This window comes from Crocuta crocuta, unplaced genomic scaffold (genome assembly GCF_008692635.1).
Source record: "Crocuta crocuta isolate KB4526 unplaced genomic scaffold, BGI_CrCroc_1.0 scaffold562, whole genome shotgun sequence".
Classification (NCBI taxonomy): Eukaryota; Metazoa; Chordata; class Mammalia; order Carnivora; family Hyaenidae; genus Crocuta; species Crocuta crocuta.
The window spans coordinates 138,202-156,441 of record NW_027531012.1 but is presented as its reverse complement, the minus strand read 5'-3'; the positions used below and the strand labels follow the sequence as shown (position 1 = coordinate 156,441).

The following is an 18,240-nucleotide window of genomic DNA, read 5'->3' as shown; positions in this document are numbered from 1 at the left end:
TTTTATTTAAAGAATTTTGTTTTTTATTTCAAAGCTAAGGAGAGTTTTGGTAGTTTTTTTTTTCTTAAATAGTTTATTGTCAAGTTGGTTTCCATATAACACCCAGTGCTCATCCCAACAAGTGCCCTCTCCCTGTGAAGTATTTTTGAAAGTTAAATTACTTTGACATTAACTTCAAAATGAAGTTCCAAACAACACAAAATGTTTCCTGTTTCCATTTTCATGTTAACAGATTTGCTCTACAATCAAACTGGAGGTAGGGTGAAGAGAATCAAGCTACCCTATGTTCTAGAAATATCACAAGTACACTGAATCCATACACACAGTATGAATGTTTAATGTTACTTTTAGCCACAGTTTCAAATTTTTCTTAAAGTGGAATACCATGAAAGATTAACTTACAAATCATATCCTTGCAAACCACATACCAGGGGAATAAATGAACCTGCAGATTTAGTCATTCAACAATGTGCTGGACACGGTGTTAGATACCACGGATATAGACAGACACCAACCCAGATCTCATGAAATCTGTATTATAGAATGATTACTGGTAATCTTTGAGGATTCATGGCAGGACACTAAAAGTGTTTCAAATAATTTATGCATTTAAATAAATATTTATTGAGTATACACTGTGTGCCAGGATCTGGAGACAAAAACATGAGTTAAGACATGGATTCTGCCCTTCAGAATTTCACTCTCCGGTAAAAAGAGATAAAATCACACTTCCAATTATGACAGAGTGTCATAAGCACTGTTATAGAGGCGTGTATGATGTACTAATTCAAAATGGTGTGGAAAAAAAAAGGAAGTGAAAGTCTGGGTGATCCATGGAAGTGCTGAATCACTATCGTCTACACCTGAAACTAGTATTACACTGTACATTAATTAGAATTTAAATAAAAAAATTTTTTAAAAAGCAGTGAAAAACTCAGTCAGAAAGGAGAAATTTACTTGAGTACTAAAGAGATCAGCTAATGTATAGAGTAGGGAAAAGTCTAAGAAATGAAAACCCCTTGCAAGCGAGACAGGGATGTAAACAGGTCAGAAAGGTTGGTATTTAATGTGAGTTTCAAATTTCAAATTTTAAAAAGGGGCTGAACAATAATTCTGTAATCCACACCTCAGTTAACCAGATATCCATACTTAAAGGAATTACTCATTACTCCATAAAGTTTGAAAGCACTATAGAGAAAAACACCAATTCCTAGACACCAAAATGAGTTCATAAAGAGATAATGCTCCCCTCTAAAGTCAGCTTTCACAAAGCACTTGATATTATTTCACCTAAAATATAGTCTTGACCCTCAAAGAGATTACCTTCTAGAGGTAGAGAGATGTGGCAACTACTAATGACAGGACAACATAACAAATTTAACAGCCCAAGTGAGTTAAAGGTGAGTTGAAGGTGCCTATACAGAGCAGAGATAAATGCTGTAAGGGAAGCCTTCACAGAAATGGTGATGTAAGTGATATCTTGAAAGATGAGTGGGTGTTTCATGCTGTAGACAAAGGGAACAGAGAAGGCATTATACACAAAAGCCTATGTTAAAGTACTGATGCCATGCAAAAGCAAGGCCTATTTAGAGAGCTACAAACAGACTAGTTTTATTGAGAGGCCAAAGGAGCTAACAAGAGGTGACAAAAGGGCAGACACACTGGGCATTGACCACCATGCCTGAGTTTGAATTTTAGCCAGTAAGCAAAAGGGAAGTATAAGTAAAAGAAGTAAAAGAAGAGTGACCAGAATCAGAGTTGCCCTTTTTTGGTATGAACCATTAAAACGACATGTTTTAGAATGATTTGGACAATGACGGGCGACTGGGTGGCTCAGTCAGTTGAGTGTCCAATTCTTTTTGTTGTTGTTAGATAAAAACATTTTTAAAATTTTTATTTAATTAATTTTTTAAATTTAAATTTATATCCAACTTAGTTAGCATATAGTGCAACAATGATTTCAGGAGTAGATGCCTTAATCCCCCTTACCCATTTAGCCCATCCCCCCTCCACAACCCCTCCAGCAACCCTCTGTTTGTTCTCCATATTTAAGAGTCTCTTATGTTTTTGTTCCCCTCCGTTTTTATATTACTTTTGCTCCCTTCTCTTATGTTCATCTGTTTTATATCTTAAAGTCCCCACATGAGCAAAAGAATACAGTATGTCTTTCTCTGACTAACGTCGCTTAGCATAATACCCTCTAGTTCCATCCACATAGTTGCAAATGGCACAATTTCATTCTTTTTGATTGCCAAATAATACTTCATTATATATATATATATAACATTTAATATATATACCACATCTTTTTTATCCATTCATCCGCCAATGGACATCTGGACTCTTTCCATACTGTGGCTATTGTTGATAGCGCTGCTATAAACATTGGGGCGCATGTGCCCCTTCAAGACAGCATACCTATATCCCCTGGATAAATACCTAGAAATGAAACTGCTGGTTTGTAGGGTAGTTCTATTTTTAATTTTTTGAGCAATCTCCATATTGTTTTCTAGAGTGGATGGACTAGTTTGCATTTCCACCAGCAGTGTAAAAGAGATCCTTTTTCTCTGCATCCCTGCCAACATCTGTTGTTGCCTGAGTTGTTAATGTTAGCTATTCTGACAAGTGTGAGATGGTATCCCATTGTGGTTTTGATTTGTATTTTCCTGATGACGACTGACGCTAAGCATTGTTTCATGTGTGTGTTGGCCATCTGGATGTCTTCTTTGGAGAAGTATCTGCTCATGTCTTTAGCCCATTTCTTCACTGGATTATTTGTTTTTTGGGTGTTGAGTTTGGTAAGTTCTTTATAGAGTTTGGATACTAACACTTTATCTGATATGTCATTTGCAAATATCTTCTCCCATCCCATTGGCTGCTTTTTAAAAAGTTTTGCTGATTGTTTCCTTCGCTGTGCAGAAGATTTTTATTTTGATGAGGTCCCAGTAGTTAATTTTTGCTTTTGTTTCCCTTGTCTCCAGAGATGTGTTGAGTAAGAAGCTACTGTGGCCAAGGTCAAAGAGGTTCTTGCCTGCTTTCTCCTCAAGGATTTTGAGGACTTCCTGTCTTAAATTTCGGTCTTTCATCCATTTTGAGTTTATTTTTGTGTAAGGTGTAAGAAAGTGGTCCAGGATCATTTTTCTGCATGTCGCTGTCAGGTTTTCCCAGCACCACTTGCTGAAGAGACTATCTTTATTCCATTGAATATTCATTCCTGCTTTGTCAAAGATTAGTTGGCCTTACACTTGTGGGTCCATTTCTGGGTTCTCTATTCTGTTCTATTGATTTGAGTGTCTGTTCTTGTGCCAGTACCATACTGTCTTGATGACTACAGCTTTGTAATAGAGTTAAGTCCAGGACTGTGATGCCTCCTGTGTTGGTTTTCTTTTTCAAGATTGCTTTGGCTATTCAGGGTCTTTTCTGGTTCCATACAAATTTTAGGACTGTTTGTTCTAGCCCTGTGAAGAATGGTGGTGCTATTTTTGATAAGGATTGCATTAAATATGTAGACTGCATTGGGTAGTATTGACATTTTAACAATATTTTTTCTTCCTATCCATGAGCATGGAATATTTTTCCATTTTTATGTCTTCTTTAATTTCTTTCATATGCTTTCTATAGTCTTCAGTGTATAGATTATTCATCTCTTTCATTAGACTTATTCCTAGGTATTTTATGGTTTTTGGTGCAATTGTAAATGGGATCAGTTCCTTGATTTCTCTTTCTATTGCTTCATTGCTGGTGTATAGGAATGCAACCGATTTCTGTGCATTGATTTTATATCCTGCTACTTTACTGAATTCATGGATCAGTTCTAGCAGTTTTTTGGTGCAATCTTTTGGGCTTTCCATATAGAGTATCATGTCATATGTGAAGGGTGAAAGTTTGACCTCCTGCGGGCCGATTTGGATGCCTTTATTCCTTTGTGTTGTCTGACAGCTGAGGCTTAAACTTCCAATACTATGTTGAATAACAGTGGTAAGAGAGGACATCCTTATCATATTCCTGACTTTAGGAAAAGCTCTTAGTTTTTCCCCCATTGATATTGATATTGGCAGTGGGTCTTTCATAGATGGCTCTTATGATCTTGAGGTATGATCCTTCTATCCCTACTTTCTTGAGGGTTTTAATTAAGAAAGGATGCTGTATTTTGTCAAATGCTTTCTCTGTATTTATTGAGAAGATCATGTGGTTCTTCTCCTTTCTTTTATTGATGTGATGAATCACATTGATTGTTTTGTGGATATTGAACCAGCCTTGCATCCTAGGTATAAATCCCATTTGGTTGTGGTGAATAATTTTTTTAATGTATTGTTGAATCAGTTAGCTAGTATCTTGTTGAGGATTTTTGCATCCATGTTCATCAGGGAAATTGGTCTATAGTTCTCCTTTTTAGTGGAGTTTTTAGTTTTGGATTCAAGGTAATGATGGCTTCATAGAAAGAGTTTGGAAGTTTTCCTTCCATTTCTATTTCTTGGAACAGCTTCAAGAGAATAGGTATTAACTCTTCTTAAATGTTTGACAGAATTCCCCTGGAAAGCCATCTGGCCCTGCACTCCTGTTTTTTGGGAGACTTTTGATTACTAATTTGATTTCTTTTCTGATTATGGGTCTGTTCAAATTTTCGATTTCTTCCTGTTTCAGTTTTGATAGTTTATGTTTCTAGGAATTGGTCCATTTCTTCCAGATTGCCCATTTTATTGGCATATAGTGGCTCATAAAACTTTCTTATTACTGTTTGTATTTCTGCTGTGTAGGTTGTGATCTCTCCTCTTTCATTCTTGATTTTATTTATTTGGGTTCCTTGCTTTTTCTTTTTGATCAAACTGGCTAGCAGTTTATCAGTTTTGCTAATTCTTTCAAAGAACCAGCTCCTGCTTTCATTGATCTGTTTTACTTTTTTTTTTTAATTTTGATAACACTCATTTCTGCTCTAATCTTTATTTCCTGTCTTCTTCTTCTTACTGGCTGTTCTTTTTCTAGCTCTTTAAGGTGTATGGTTAGGTTGTGTGTCTGAGACCTTTTTTCTTTAGGAAGGCCTGGATTGCTATATAGTACCCTCTTATGACCACCTTTGCTGTGTCCCAGAGGTTTGGGGTTTCATTGGCTTCCATGTACTTTTTAAATTTTTTATTAAAAAATGTTTTAAATGTTTTATTTATTTTTGAGAGATAGATACAGCATGAGCAGGGGAGGGTCACAGAGAGAGAGAGAGGGAGTCACAGAATCCGAAGACAGGCTCCAGGCTCTGAGCTAGCTGTCAGCACAGAGCCCAACGCAGGGCTTGAACCCACGAACTGGGAGGTCATGACCTCAGATGAAGTCAGACACTTAACCGACTGAGCCACCCAGGCGCCCCTTCCATGTACTTTTTAACTTCCTCTTTAACTTTTTGATTAGCCCATTAATTCTTTAGTACGATGTTCTTTAGTCTCCAAGTATTTGGTATCTTTCCAAATTTTTTCTTGTGGTTAATTTTGAGTTTCATAGCATTGTGGTCTGAAAATATACATGGTATGATCTTTTTGTACCTGTTGAAGGCTGATTTGTGTCTCAATATGTGATTTATCCTGGAGAACATTCCATGTACACTGGAGAAGAATGTATATTCTGCTGCTTTAGGACGAAATGTTCTAAACATATCTGTTAAGTCCATCTGGTCCAGTGTGTCATTCAAAGCCATTGTCTCCTTGTTGATTTTTTGTTTAGATGATCTGTCCATTGCTGTAAGGTGTTGAAGTCCCCTACTATTATGGTATTATTATCGATGAGTTCCTTTATGTTTGTGATTAATTGATTCATATATTTGGGTGCTTTCATATTTGGGGCATAAATGTTTACAACTGTTAGGTCTGTGCATAGACCCCCTATGATATAATGCCCTTCTTCACCTCTTGTTACAGTCTTCATTTTAAAGTCTAGATTGTGTGATAGAAGTATGGCTACTCTGGCTTTCTTTTGTCAATCATTAGAATGATAGATGGTTATCTATCCCCTTACCTTCAATCTGAAGGTGTCTTTAGGTCTAAAGTGGGTCTGTGGTAAACAGCATATAGATGGATCTTATTTTCTTATCCATTCTGTTACCCTATGTCTTTTGATTGGAGAATTTAGTCCACTGACATTTAGAGTGAGTACTGAATGACATGAGTTTACTGCCATTATGTCTCTCGTAGAGTTGGAGTTTCTGGTGGTGTTCTCTGGTCCTTTCTAGTCTTTGTTGCTTTTGGTCTTTTTATTTTTCCCCGTCTTTTCTCTCCTCAAAGGGTCCCCCTTAAAATTTCTTGCAGGGCTGGTTTAATAGTCACAAACTCCTTTAATTTTTGTTTGTCTGGGAAACTTTTAATCTCTCCTTCTATTTTGAATGATAGCCTTGCTGATAAAGAATTCTTGGCTGCATATTTTTACAATTCAGTACATTGAATAGACCCTACAACTCCTTTCTGACCTGTCGTTTCTGTGGATAGGTCTTCTGCAAACCTGATCTGTCTCCCCTTATAGATTAAGTACTTTTTTTCTCTTGCTGCTTTCATGATTCTTTCCTTGCCTGAGTATTTTGTTAATTTGACTATGATATGCCTTATTGATGGTCGGTTTATGTTGAATCTTGTGGGAGTCCTCTGTGCTTCCTGGATTTTGATGTCTGTGTCTTTCCCTAGGTTAGGAAAGTTTTCCACTATGATTTACTCACATAACCCTTTTAACACTTTCTCTCTCTCTTCATCTTCAGAGACCCCTCTGATTCTGATATTGTTCCTTTATAACTAGTAACTGGTTTCTCTTATTCTTAAATCGTGCTCTTTTGCCTTAGTCTCCCTCTTTCTTTCTGCTTCATTATTCCCCATAAGTTTGTCCTCTATATTGCTGATTAACCTGCTCTTCCTCAACCATCCTTGCTGCCATGGCATCCATTTGAGATTTCAGCCCAGTTATAGCATTTTTTATTTCATCCTGACTAGCTTTTACTTCTTCTATTTCCACAGAGAGGAATTCTAATCTATTTTCGACCCCAGATAGTATTCTTATTATCGTGATTCTAAATTCTGGTTCAGACATCTTGATTAAGTCGCTGGCTGTCACTTCCTCCTGCTCTTTCTTTTGGGGTGAATTACTTCATTTCATCATTTTGAAGGAAGGAAAGGATTTAATACCATAAAAAAAAGTTAAAATTAAAAAATTAAAAATAACACACACACACACACATCAAGTAAATGATGCTAAATCCTAGGTGTGTTTTGGTCTGTTTACTGAAAGGAGACTGATTGATTAGAGAAAAGTGGGGGGGGGGGAGAAAAAAACAGGAAAAAACAAGAAAAAAGGGAAAAAAAGGAAAATGTTTGAAAATTTGAGAAAATGAATACAATGAAATAGAATAAATTGAAATGATGGAAAACAGAATTTGAAAAATTTTACAAAAAAGTTAAAAAATTAGTAGAAAAAACNAAAAAAAAAAAAACACCTGAGGGGCACCTGGGTGGCTCAGTTGGTTAAGCATCCGACTTTGGCCCAGGTCATGATCGCGTGGTTTGTGGGTTCGAGCCCCACATCAGGCTCTATGCTGACAGCTAGCTCAGAGCCTGGAGCCTGTTTCAGATTCTGTATCTCCCTCTCTCTCTGACCCTCTCCTGTTCACGCTCTCTCTTGCTCGCTCTCTCTGTCTCTCTCTTAGAAATAAATAAAACATTAAAAAAAATTGAATAGATGGACCAGCGAACAGACTGAAATATGATTGATGTTACATCGTTTTCCCCTAGAAGTCAAACTACGAAGCACTTTATAGTCCATAAACTAAGCAGCGGAGAGGTCTGTGGTGTTCCTGAAGAGCCAGGTTGGCCCAGCTGGGTGGGGCTTAGTGTAACAACTCTGTTCTCCTCTAGATGGTGCTGCTTAGCTTACTGGTGTGGATTGTACTGGTGCCTGTAGCTGTGTATACGCATGTGCGAGCAGGGTGAAAGTGGTATCACTCAGCTACCCAGTCTCTAGTATCAGAACTCTGTGCTCTCCGTGACCAGCAACTGCACACCTCTCCTTTGTCTCCAGCTTCCATCCACTCCCCAAGTTTACACTGTCCATGAACAAGCCGTCAGGTTGCCAGGCGGCACCTCCCTCCTGAGTTTTATCTCAGATGTGGCTGTGTTTCCCTACCCCTCACTTCTAAGTGACTGCAGCTTTGACCCACTCAGACCTTCTGGGGGAGGGTCTCACCAAGCAATGGCCAGGTGCCAGCTGCACCCTAGAATGTTCTTGGGACTGTGCTGCTGCCAATGCCCAGAGACTGAGGCTGGGTGCCAGCCTGCCCCAGATAAAGTTCACACGATCATATAGAAGCAGCATTTCAGGGGTTATGGAAATTCACAACACATCTGGCATCAGGCTTCACCCTTAACGACCTTGTTCCAGCACCAGTGAATGTGGTTGTTCTCTGGGGTCTGCTGGCACTGGGTGGCTACACAGCCTCTACCAAATGTCCTTCTAGCAGTGGACCTGCTTCTCTCCGCATGGCCCAAGGACCTCCTGGAACCCACTCTGCTCCTAGGGATTCACCCTTCCCATCAGAGCACCATCAGGTATTGAGCTGCAGAGTTTCAGACTCTGCACTCCCCGTTTATAGATTCTTAATGGAATTTAAGCCCTCTCCTTTCTCCTTTCTTTTTACAGTCTCTTGCAGCTGTTTCCACTTTTCCACTTTCTCTCCAGCTGCTTTTGTGGAGGGTGCTTTTCCTGTGCTCTACCCCTATTTCCATCCTCTCTCCACAAGCAAAAACAGCTCCATGCCCTTTGCAGATTCTCTCTCTCCTAGTTCACCTCTCCGTGCCCCACACCTACTGAGTTCTGTGGTTCAGGTTGTGTAGATTGTTGTGTTAATCCTCAAATTAGTTTTCTAGGTATGCAGGATGGTTTAATGTTGATCTGGCTGTATTTCATAGAAGTGAGACAGAAAAAAACCTTCCAGCTGTTCCACCATCTTGGCTCCTCTTCTGAGCATCCAATCTTGATTTCGGCTCAGTTCATGATCTCTAGGTTTGTGAGTTCCAGCCCCATTTCAGGCTGTGTGATGAAGCACAGAGCCTACTTGGGATCCTCTCTCTCCCTCTTTCTCTACCCTCCCCCACTTGTGCTCACTCTTTCTCTCTCAAAATAAATAAATACAACTTAAAAAAAGAGTGGGGAGGTCCCTTGGTGGCTCAGTCAGTTGAGTGTCCAACTCCTGACTTGCACTCAGGTCATGATTTCACAGTTTGGGAGATCAAGCCCATGATGGGCTCTGCGCTGACAACACAGAGACTGCTTGGGATGCTCTCCCTCTCTCTTCCCCTCCCCTACTCACATGTGTGCATGCTCTCTCTCTAAAATAAACATTTTAAAAAATACTTTAAAAAAAAGAATGATTTTGACAATGAAAGGATGGCTTAAAGGGGGCAATTAGGAGACTAGTTTAGGAATATGCAAGAAAGGATAAGAACCTTAACTAAATACAATCTCCTAAACTCATCTTTCCTGCCAGATTTGCTCCTTCTCCTGGATTCTTTACTTCAGTAAATGGTGTAAGTGTCCTAGGGCTAACATAACAAATCACCATAAACTCAATGGCTTAAAAGAACAAAAATTTATTCTCTCACAGTTTAGGATGCCAAGAGCTCAAAACCAAGATATTGGCAGGCCTATTTCCTTCTGGATACCCTGAAGGAGAAACAGTTCTATGCATGTCTCCTAGCTTTTGGTGACTGACAACAATCCTTGGCATTTCTCAGACTACAGACATGTCACCCCAATCTCTGATTCCTTCTCCACATAGCCTTCATCTCAGTGTATCTGTGTGTCCTGAGTGTCTCTTATCAGGACAATCTCACTGGACTTTGGGTCCAGTCTAATAGGTTATGATCTTATCTTTACACTTAAATTATTATTTGGAAATAAGGTCACATTCTGAGGTTCTGGGTATACATGAATTTTGGGGGAAACTATTATACTCAAACAGCTACCATCTAATCCATTTGTCAAACAGAAACGTGGTGGCATCCTTCACCCCTCCTTGTCCTCATCCTCTGCCCTTACTTTAATTATTAAATCCTGTTTCTACTTCTTTAATGGAAGATTATCTCCTTTTCTTCATCCCCAGTATCATTTTCATTTCAGTAACACTCTTGTCAACATAGCAAACTCCTTGCTACAATACTGGATAGTAATTACTCTCATTACTGTGCTTATTACTAAACATGTATTGTTGGAGAAAGTCACACAACAGGGCAGACTGGTTGTACCATGAATTTATGACAACTAACTCCAAATAAGTCTCTCACATTGACTGGCAGTCCTTCTATTTCTCTGGCCAACTGCCCTCCCACTCTTCCATAACTATTTCAAATCTTTTCACTCTCTCCAAGCTCTTACTCTCACCCACTTTCAGCAGTTGTCCCAGGCTCCAATTTCAAAGAGAATAAAGAAGCCATCAGACAAAAACTCTTAACCTCCCACCTCCTGCTCCCACCATCTCCTTCTCCCTCAAAGTTTAACAGCTGGGCTTTCAATGTGAGGCCATTCTCTCTACATGTATCTTGGATCTCGTCTTCATTCCGAAACCTTACTAATACAATTTCTCCTTCTCTTTCACTAGAATATTCAGCTCTCCTCTCAACTAAATGCTTCTCATTGGCTTATACACATTTATTTTTTTCATATAACAATACCTCCCTGGAACTCTACACTCCTCCTTCCTGCTATCTATCCAGCCACACTCACTCTTTCTGCCCTGCTTTTCTCTCCACATCCTCCTTCCCCCATCAGGTATAAATGTGTGTTTTTGGAGAAACTGGTTTCTCTAGTTATGGAGCCTTGGTCCCCTTACTTAATCCCCGGTAAAATGGGAATAATAATAGTAAACCTATCACACAGAACTGTTGTGAGAATTAGATGAATCAATATAAGCAAAACACTCAGAGAAGAGACTGGCCAGTACTAATTGATTAGTAAGGTTAGCAATATAGCTACTGTTACTAATAACTCACAGCCATCCATCTATCCAGCCAACTGGCATCTTGGAGTCATCCGAAATTCCCTCATCCCTCCAATCCATTTCTAGACTATTTATTTTTACCTCCCAAACCTCTCTTGTTCTGTCACCTCCATCTCACTACCCTACCTGCATGATTGTCCTCTCATATGGATCAAAATAAGAATCTCCTAAAGGACTTCCTGCATTCATTCTTGTCATTATCCAAAACTCTCTCCTTACCCTAGACCCAGTGAGCTATGCTAATCTCATATCCGAGGTTACCATCTAGTTTATTTATTTTTAAAAATGTTTAATGTTTATTTTGCTTTTGTGAGAGACAGAGCACGAGCAAGGGAGGAGTAGAGACAGAAAGGGATACAGAATCAGAAGCAGGCTTCAGACACAGAGCCCGACGCGGGGCTCAAGCTCATGAACTGTGAGATCATGACCTGAGCCAAAGTCAGATGCTCAACCAACTGAGCAACCCAGGCACCCCGGTTACCATCTAGTTTAAAACATCTCCCACTGGTATGAGAGAGCTCCCAAATCTATTGCATGGCTTATAAAATCACGTAGATATTGTCCCTAGCTACTTGTTCAATCTTACCTTGCATCTCACTTCTTTGGCCATCTGCTCTGACAACACATACCAACTCTCTTTCAGTTCTTCAAGTGCATTATCACCTACCCATCACAGGTGTGTTCCACTTTGTTTTCTTAACTGAAATGTTGAATGATATTCCTGCTTGTCTTGGCCTAATTAATTCCTACTTATGTTTTATGTCTTAACTCAATGGTTGCTTCCAGAGGAAGCCTTCCTTGATACCCCAGAACAGGCGCCCATTAAACTATGTACCTTTCATAATACTCATCAAAGTTAGAATTTCACACTTATGTGATAATTATTCCAATGAACTCCCCCAACAGAATCAAAACTTTGTAACAGGAATAACTATGTCCATTTTGGTCTCCACTGTATCCCAAGTACCCAACACAGCATCTGGCACAGAAGTACACAGTGAATCAATATTAACCTTCAAGTTCAAGGCTGCAAAATGTCCTCATCACTTGTTTAATAAAAAGGACAGTGTTAAAGCCATAAAAGAATAGAACATCATTAGTTCATCATAAACATGGCTTGAGACCAAAAGTTTCTCTACGATGGTTGTGAACAGGAAATCACTCTAAAAAGATATACTGATTCAGCAATTGTTGAGGTAGAAGAAGATAGATGTGACAGAAGATATATTGTTTTGCTGTCATTTAATTTTTATTTTTTTATTCTTTCTTAAGTAGGCTCTATACCCAGCACAGAGCCCAACACGGGACTCAAACTCACAACCCTGAGATCAAGACCTGAGTTGAGATTCAGTCGGACACTTAACCAACTGAGCCACCCATGCGCCTATGTTTTGCTGTTATTTTAAAAAAGGGGTAAATAAAAAGGCAGAAAATTGCATTTCCAGGTAGACAGCTGGGTTTTTCTAAAGTATTGGTTCTACATCTTTGTATTGCTCTAACACACTACTATAACTATTACTACTGCTACTGCTCTTACCACTGTCCCACTCAATACCTGTGATTCCAGCACAGCTGTCACCAAGTGGCTCACTACAGCAGGAATTCTCATGCAGGTGGGAAGTGTAAGAGAGATGTGAGTACCCTGAAATGGCACTATCTCAATATATTCTGATATTCTTTGCCCTCCCCTTCCCCTTATAGATAGCCCTCTCCCCAAGTATAACTTATGGCAAGCAGTAGTCACATAAGCATCATTTATATTTAATTTTTATGTTTTACATTTTATTTGAGAGAGGAACTGTGCACACGCTTGTGCATGGGGACGTAGGACAGGGAGAGAATCTCAACGTGGGGGTGGGGGCTGGAGGGGTGGATGACCCAAGCCAAAATCAAGAGTCAGAAAGACGCTCAACTGACTGAGCCATCCAGGCACGCCATTTATTACTTAATTTTAAATATAACCTCTGACTTTTTTGAGGCAAAACTGTTTTAACTACTATATTGATATTAAATATGGTATTACCTAAAGACACAATAAGCAGGCAGAAGAACGGGCAATATGGAAAGATACTCAAGACCAATTTAAATATATTATAAGTTACCCATACTGGAAGTATTTGTGTCTTGATTCTAAAACAATTTTATTATGGTAATATAGTTTAAGGTATTAATCTGTAAAAACACTAAACTTTGGTGCACACATGTTATATCAAATCATAAATGGCCTCAAATGTTATATCTTCATGCCCATAGCCTTAAAAACAGTAAAATAATTCAATCCACTTACTAAAAAATAAAACAGGGCAAGAAAGTATGGCAATCTTTTCTAAGGATTTCAAGATCTCAGATTAATAACAGTATATGAACCTCTGAAATTCTGCAAATAATCCAACAGCAGGTCTACTGTGAAAGGCACTACTGACAATGAACCTCTCTTCTCAGCAATACATAACCAATTCCATGAAAACTGTAAACACTGCCATTGTAGAAATATCAACCCCACAGATAAGTCAACTGTAACTGAAAAAACACATAAACGAAATGTTCCTTCCCCATTTTCTAAGATCTTAAAGCCAAGGGTTTCAAGTATGTTGAAGGAACATGCTCACATCACAACAGGCTAGCATTTCTTATTTTGAGAAATAACGCCACCTCCTAAGCCAGGATGTGGAGTCAGAATACGCAATTACAATTTCTGAGAAAAAGAACATACATAATTTATTATAGCTCTGAATACTCATCTAAAATATTTAAAGATGAAAAAGACTGAGTACCATCTCCTACTCACAAAATAATTTTTTCTCCAAAATTAGATTTTTATATCTGACATCAAAATGCCACTGTTGAAAATGTCCTCTGGTCATTTAAAAAATGAGTTAGATATTGTTTCACTTTTTAATAGCTGTTAATCCCCAGTAGGTACTTGCAGTTGGAAATGATATGAAAGTTCTCACGAGGCAAAAGCTGCTCTTGCTCTGGTATTTAAAGCTAAAGTATTATTTCTAAAAACCATTAAATGCATTTTTACTACCCAAAAAATTAACTATCTTCTAGAAATAAGCAGTAATTAAGATATCAAAAATCTTTTTCATATACCTAGAACAAGAAGCGATTAGCTTCACATCAGCACTTCCATTCAAACCTCTTCAAAAAGAATGGAATAAAAATGAACAGTACTTTCAGTGAAGAAACAAAACTCCGATTTGCATCCATGCTAATCAAAGATGAACTAGACCACCCTTTCCATGGCTAACTGACAGGAAGGAGGAAGAATGCTAACCACTAATCAAGGAGAGGACACATATCTGATATTCATATTGATTTGGATCTAAGGGGCGCTCTAAATCATTGTAACTGATAGCAATGATGATTTCTTGGGAAACTTCATGTTCAAAGAGCTTTGCACATCGGCGATTACCCTATTTTTATCTACTTTAAAATGAAGTACCCATTCTGTTAAATTATCTAGTTAGAAAATGCCCTTTATGTAATAATGTTAATGTGCCATATTTCTAAATGTTGTAATAATGCATTAATTTAACTTTCTGCACAACGTGGTAGGTTTTTTGTGGTTCTGGAACCACCACCACTCCACCCACACCCACACCCACACCCACAGCCACAACCGAGATTAGAGACTACAGCAAATGATCGTTCTTCACATTCTCTCACAAATAAATCAAGACTTTGGGAAATATAGTAAAGGACAAACAAAACCTCACTCAATGGTATAAGTCATTCGAAAACCTGTATTGAACTCTCCTGGTTATCTGCCTATAATTTAAAGACCAACTGTAAACCGAGAAGGGCACTAATACTATCCAGTTTATCCCACTAAATTTTCCTAGTAGCTTTGACAGAATTCCCTTAAATAGTTAATGCATGCAGGGAATAGTATGTCTTTGTGAAACAAGATACGATGACCTGAAATAGTTAAAAAAAAAAAACACACACAATCAACACTGTATCAGTCTGGTGATACACAAACCCAGTTTGTCAGAATCGATACAAGAACTCAAATGTTGAGAGGTGGGCTAAAGTATTCTTGTGACAATCTTTGAACTTAAATCCTAGGTTTCTCCATGATGTCTGTACAAGTAGGCTGGTGTAATTAGTTCCTGTTTCCTCCGCACAGAAATACTAGGAAGGTGGGTGACAGGACTCCAGGGCACCCACACACGTCGATCTACACCCCTTTTTCTACTCCAACCTCACCTCACTCCTTTGCTTTACACATATACACATGCACTCTCCTGTCGCATCTGAGCTCAGGGGCCCTGGTGGGTAGTTTTCTAGGGTCGTTTCACCAGTGCGTTAAATGGGATCTGATGACTGGGTTGAACGCCACCTCCTCCAGGGCCCACAGCTCACCTCTAGTTTGTGGTTGATTTGGGACACAGTCTGGGCTTTATGGCAAAGCTGCGCAAAGCAAGAACTCAGGCTGGTCATCTTCTGTCGCCCCTCATAAGTGATGTCCGCCTGGTCCGGATCGATCTCCCCCAGGAGCAGATCCACATCCACGAAGGCCTTGTCGAACTCCTTCTCCAGCACCTCCAGCCATCGGAACATGGATACCCCGCCGGGGGAGACCCCCACGGCGCAGGAGGCGCCCCCGGGGCCCCCTCCGGCTCCTGCCGGGCACGGGCCGCCCGCCGACATGGCGCCGTCTAGGGCCTCCCCAGACTGCTGATGACCCCCGCCGCCCACCCCGCGCGAGAGGAACTGCTGGGACTGCGGGGACCCCCGCGCACGCACGCTCCGTCGGTCCCCTCCCTTTCCCTCGCGCGGCTAACGCCGGCAGTGCAGCCCAGAAGTGGCAAGAGCAGCTAAGCTAAGGCGGCGGCGGTGGCACACGGAAGAATCGAGCCGTCCCACCTCCCGGCCCGCCCCCGCTGCGCATGCGTAGCGAAGACCTTAGGCGGACGCAGCCTGGAGGGACGAAGTGGGCGGGGCTAGGATGCGACCTTAGCCTATGAAAAGCCTCTACTTGGAACCGGCCCGTCAGCGGCCATATTGACAACTGGCAAACTCCAGTATGAATCCCCGAGAAACAGGAGCGCATCGTGTCGACTTCCAAGTTGGAAAGGCCAGAGGAAGAGAACGTGTCCACGTCGCAGAGATGAACAGTTTCCGCCCGCTTGACTTCACAGTGGGCGGGAGCCGTTCTAAAGTCCTCTGGGACAGTTGCTGCGGTGACGTCCAGGGCGGGGAAGGGCATGTAAGGAAGGGCGGTGTGAGCATGCGCAATGGCCACGTTTTACCTTTCATTGCAGTTCCTGGGGAGGGTGAGGTGGGTGGACATACGGGCTCTTCTTGCTAAACCAGGCCCTGAATTCCGGATGGAATCTGCTTGGAGCTGCGCGTTGAAAGACAGCGGCCGCCGAGGTTTCGCTGAAATCACGCGAGACCTTTTGTCTTAGGCACGCCTGAGTTCGAGTCTTGCACCCTGTCACGTGTTAGCTGCCTGATTTAGTTGTATTCTTTAACCTTGAAGCCTCAGTTTCAAAAATTTACTTCGCTCGGTACTAAAGTACTTCAGTGCCTTCATCCTTATTATGACACCACAGGTCATACGTTTCCAAAGGAACTATTTTTAAAAGTGTATTTGTTTCAACAACTACGGTGTTCCCACAGTGACATTTCATAAAAACAAAAATATGAAGATATATATATATTCATAAATATATTGAGTGTAGAGCCATTTTGAGGCATTGGAAACACAGAAAGGAGTGAGGTTGGAGCCTCACGCAAGCATAGCTCGTAGGCTAGTGAGTCAAACAAACCGTAACAGCTACAACTTTATTTGAATTTTGTAGTACCTTTGGGAGTGTTGACAAACTGCTCTTTACCATTAGCCCTATTTACGCTCAATTCCTTTCAACTTCTAGCGTAGCCCAGTCTTAGGAAAGGAGAAATCAGACATTAGGGTAGGCTGGTGAGAATTGTCTCTCTTGTATTGCCTAAGGGAATATTTTATTAGCCCTCTACGGACTCCTGTGATCTAGAACAGACTCTTCCAATTGCTCAGCACCAAAGCCTGCATCGCGTACCCTCTCGCCAACGCATTGACATTGAGGACTAAGAAAGCTTAGTTCGCTCTCTGGGTACTGCAGGGCAGGCTAGCCGGCGTCAATAAAGTGGTTTGGCTTCAGCAAACTTAGCTAAGCAAAATTAACCATGAGGTCTTTGCCTTGAGCTTAAATAGACACCTTCCCATAGGTTTTAATACACAATATATAACCTAAAACTGAAATATGCATTTTTCCTCATTCCCTTCCAAATTATTTTCATCTGCAGTATTTGCAAGAACATTACTACAGCTACCAAGGCCCCTGCCACTTTTTCTGTACATATTATAGTCAGCAAGGCATTTTCAGGAATTTGAAGTAAATAATTTAGAGCTGCAGGAGGGAACATACCTGGAATCACATAAGAACAGCTTTCAGTTGTTGAAAATGTACCATGTGTAAAGCATTGTGCTATTTAATTCCTTGACCCTCACCAAATCACATGAGGTAGCTATTACTACTTTTTAATAGACAATTCACAAAGAGCTAAAGTATCTTGGTAAAGTCAGATAGCTAAGAATCAAATGAGGTGAGATTTCAACCTAGGTGTCTTTTTCTACAAAGCCTATTAACCATGAATATAGAGGGATGAAGAAATCCATTTCTCTTTGTTTAAGTAACCAGCATAATAAATTGACAAATTAACCCAAAAGTTTTCTTTTAAGAAATTTTTTTTTATTATTTTACATTTATTTATTTTTGAGAGACAGGGGCAGGGCACAAGCGGAGGAGGAACAGAGAGACAGAATCTGAAGCAGGCTGCAGGCTCTGAGTTGTCAGCACAGAGCCCCAGATGTGGGGCTGCAACTCAGAAACCATGAAATCATGACCTAAGCCAAAGTCAGATACCTAAACGACTGAGCCCTGCAGGTGCCCCAATCTAAAAATTTTTCTAAAACAAATCATTTATTCCCAATTTTAAGCCATAAACAAGTCCATTAATATGAAATAAATATTACCAAAAAAAGTCATTTCCTTTTTTAAAAGGTTTTTAAAATTTTTTTAAATCTTTATTTAGTTTTGAGGCGGGGGGCAGGGGGGAAGAGAGCAGAGACAGAGACACAGAATCCAAAGCAGACTCCAGGCTCTGAGCTATCAGCACAAAGCCTGATATGGGGCTTAAACATAGGAACTTCGACATCATGACCAGAGCTGAAG

General features: G+C 40.1%; 1 protein-coding gene across 2 annotated transcripts in view; it reads right to left on the bottom strand.

Moving 5' to 3' along the window:
- Window positions 1-15,877, bottom strand: part of GOPC (golgi associated PDZ and coiled-coil motif containing) — a 46,710-nt gene extending 30,833 nt beyond the window's left edge. For both annotated transcript variants that reach the window (XM_077770837.1, XM_077770838.1), the window contains exon 1: window positions 15,386-15,877. In XM_077770837.1, coding sequence (XP_077626963.1) covers window positions 15,386-15,673 — 288 coding nt within the window. In that variant the 5' untranslated portion in view covers window positions 15,674-15,877. The remainder of the gene's footprint in view (window positions 1-15,385) is intronic.
- Between the last annotated feature and the right edge of the window lie 2,363 nt (window positions 15,878-18,240).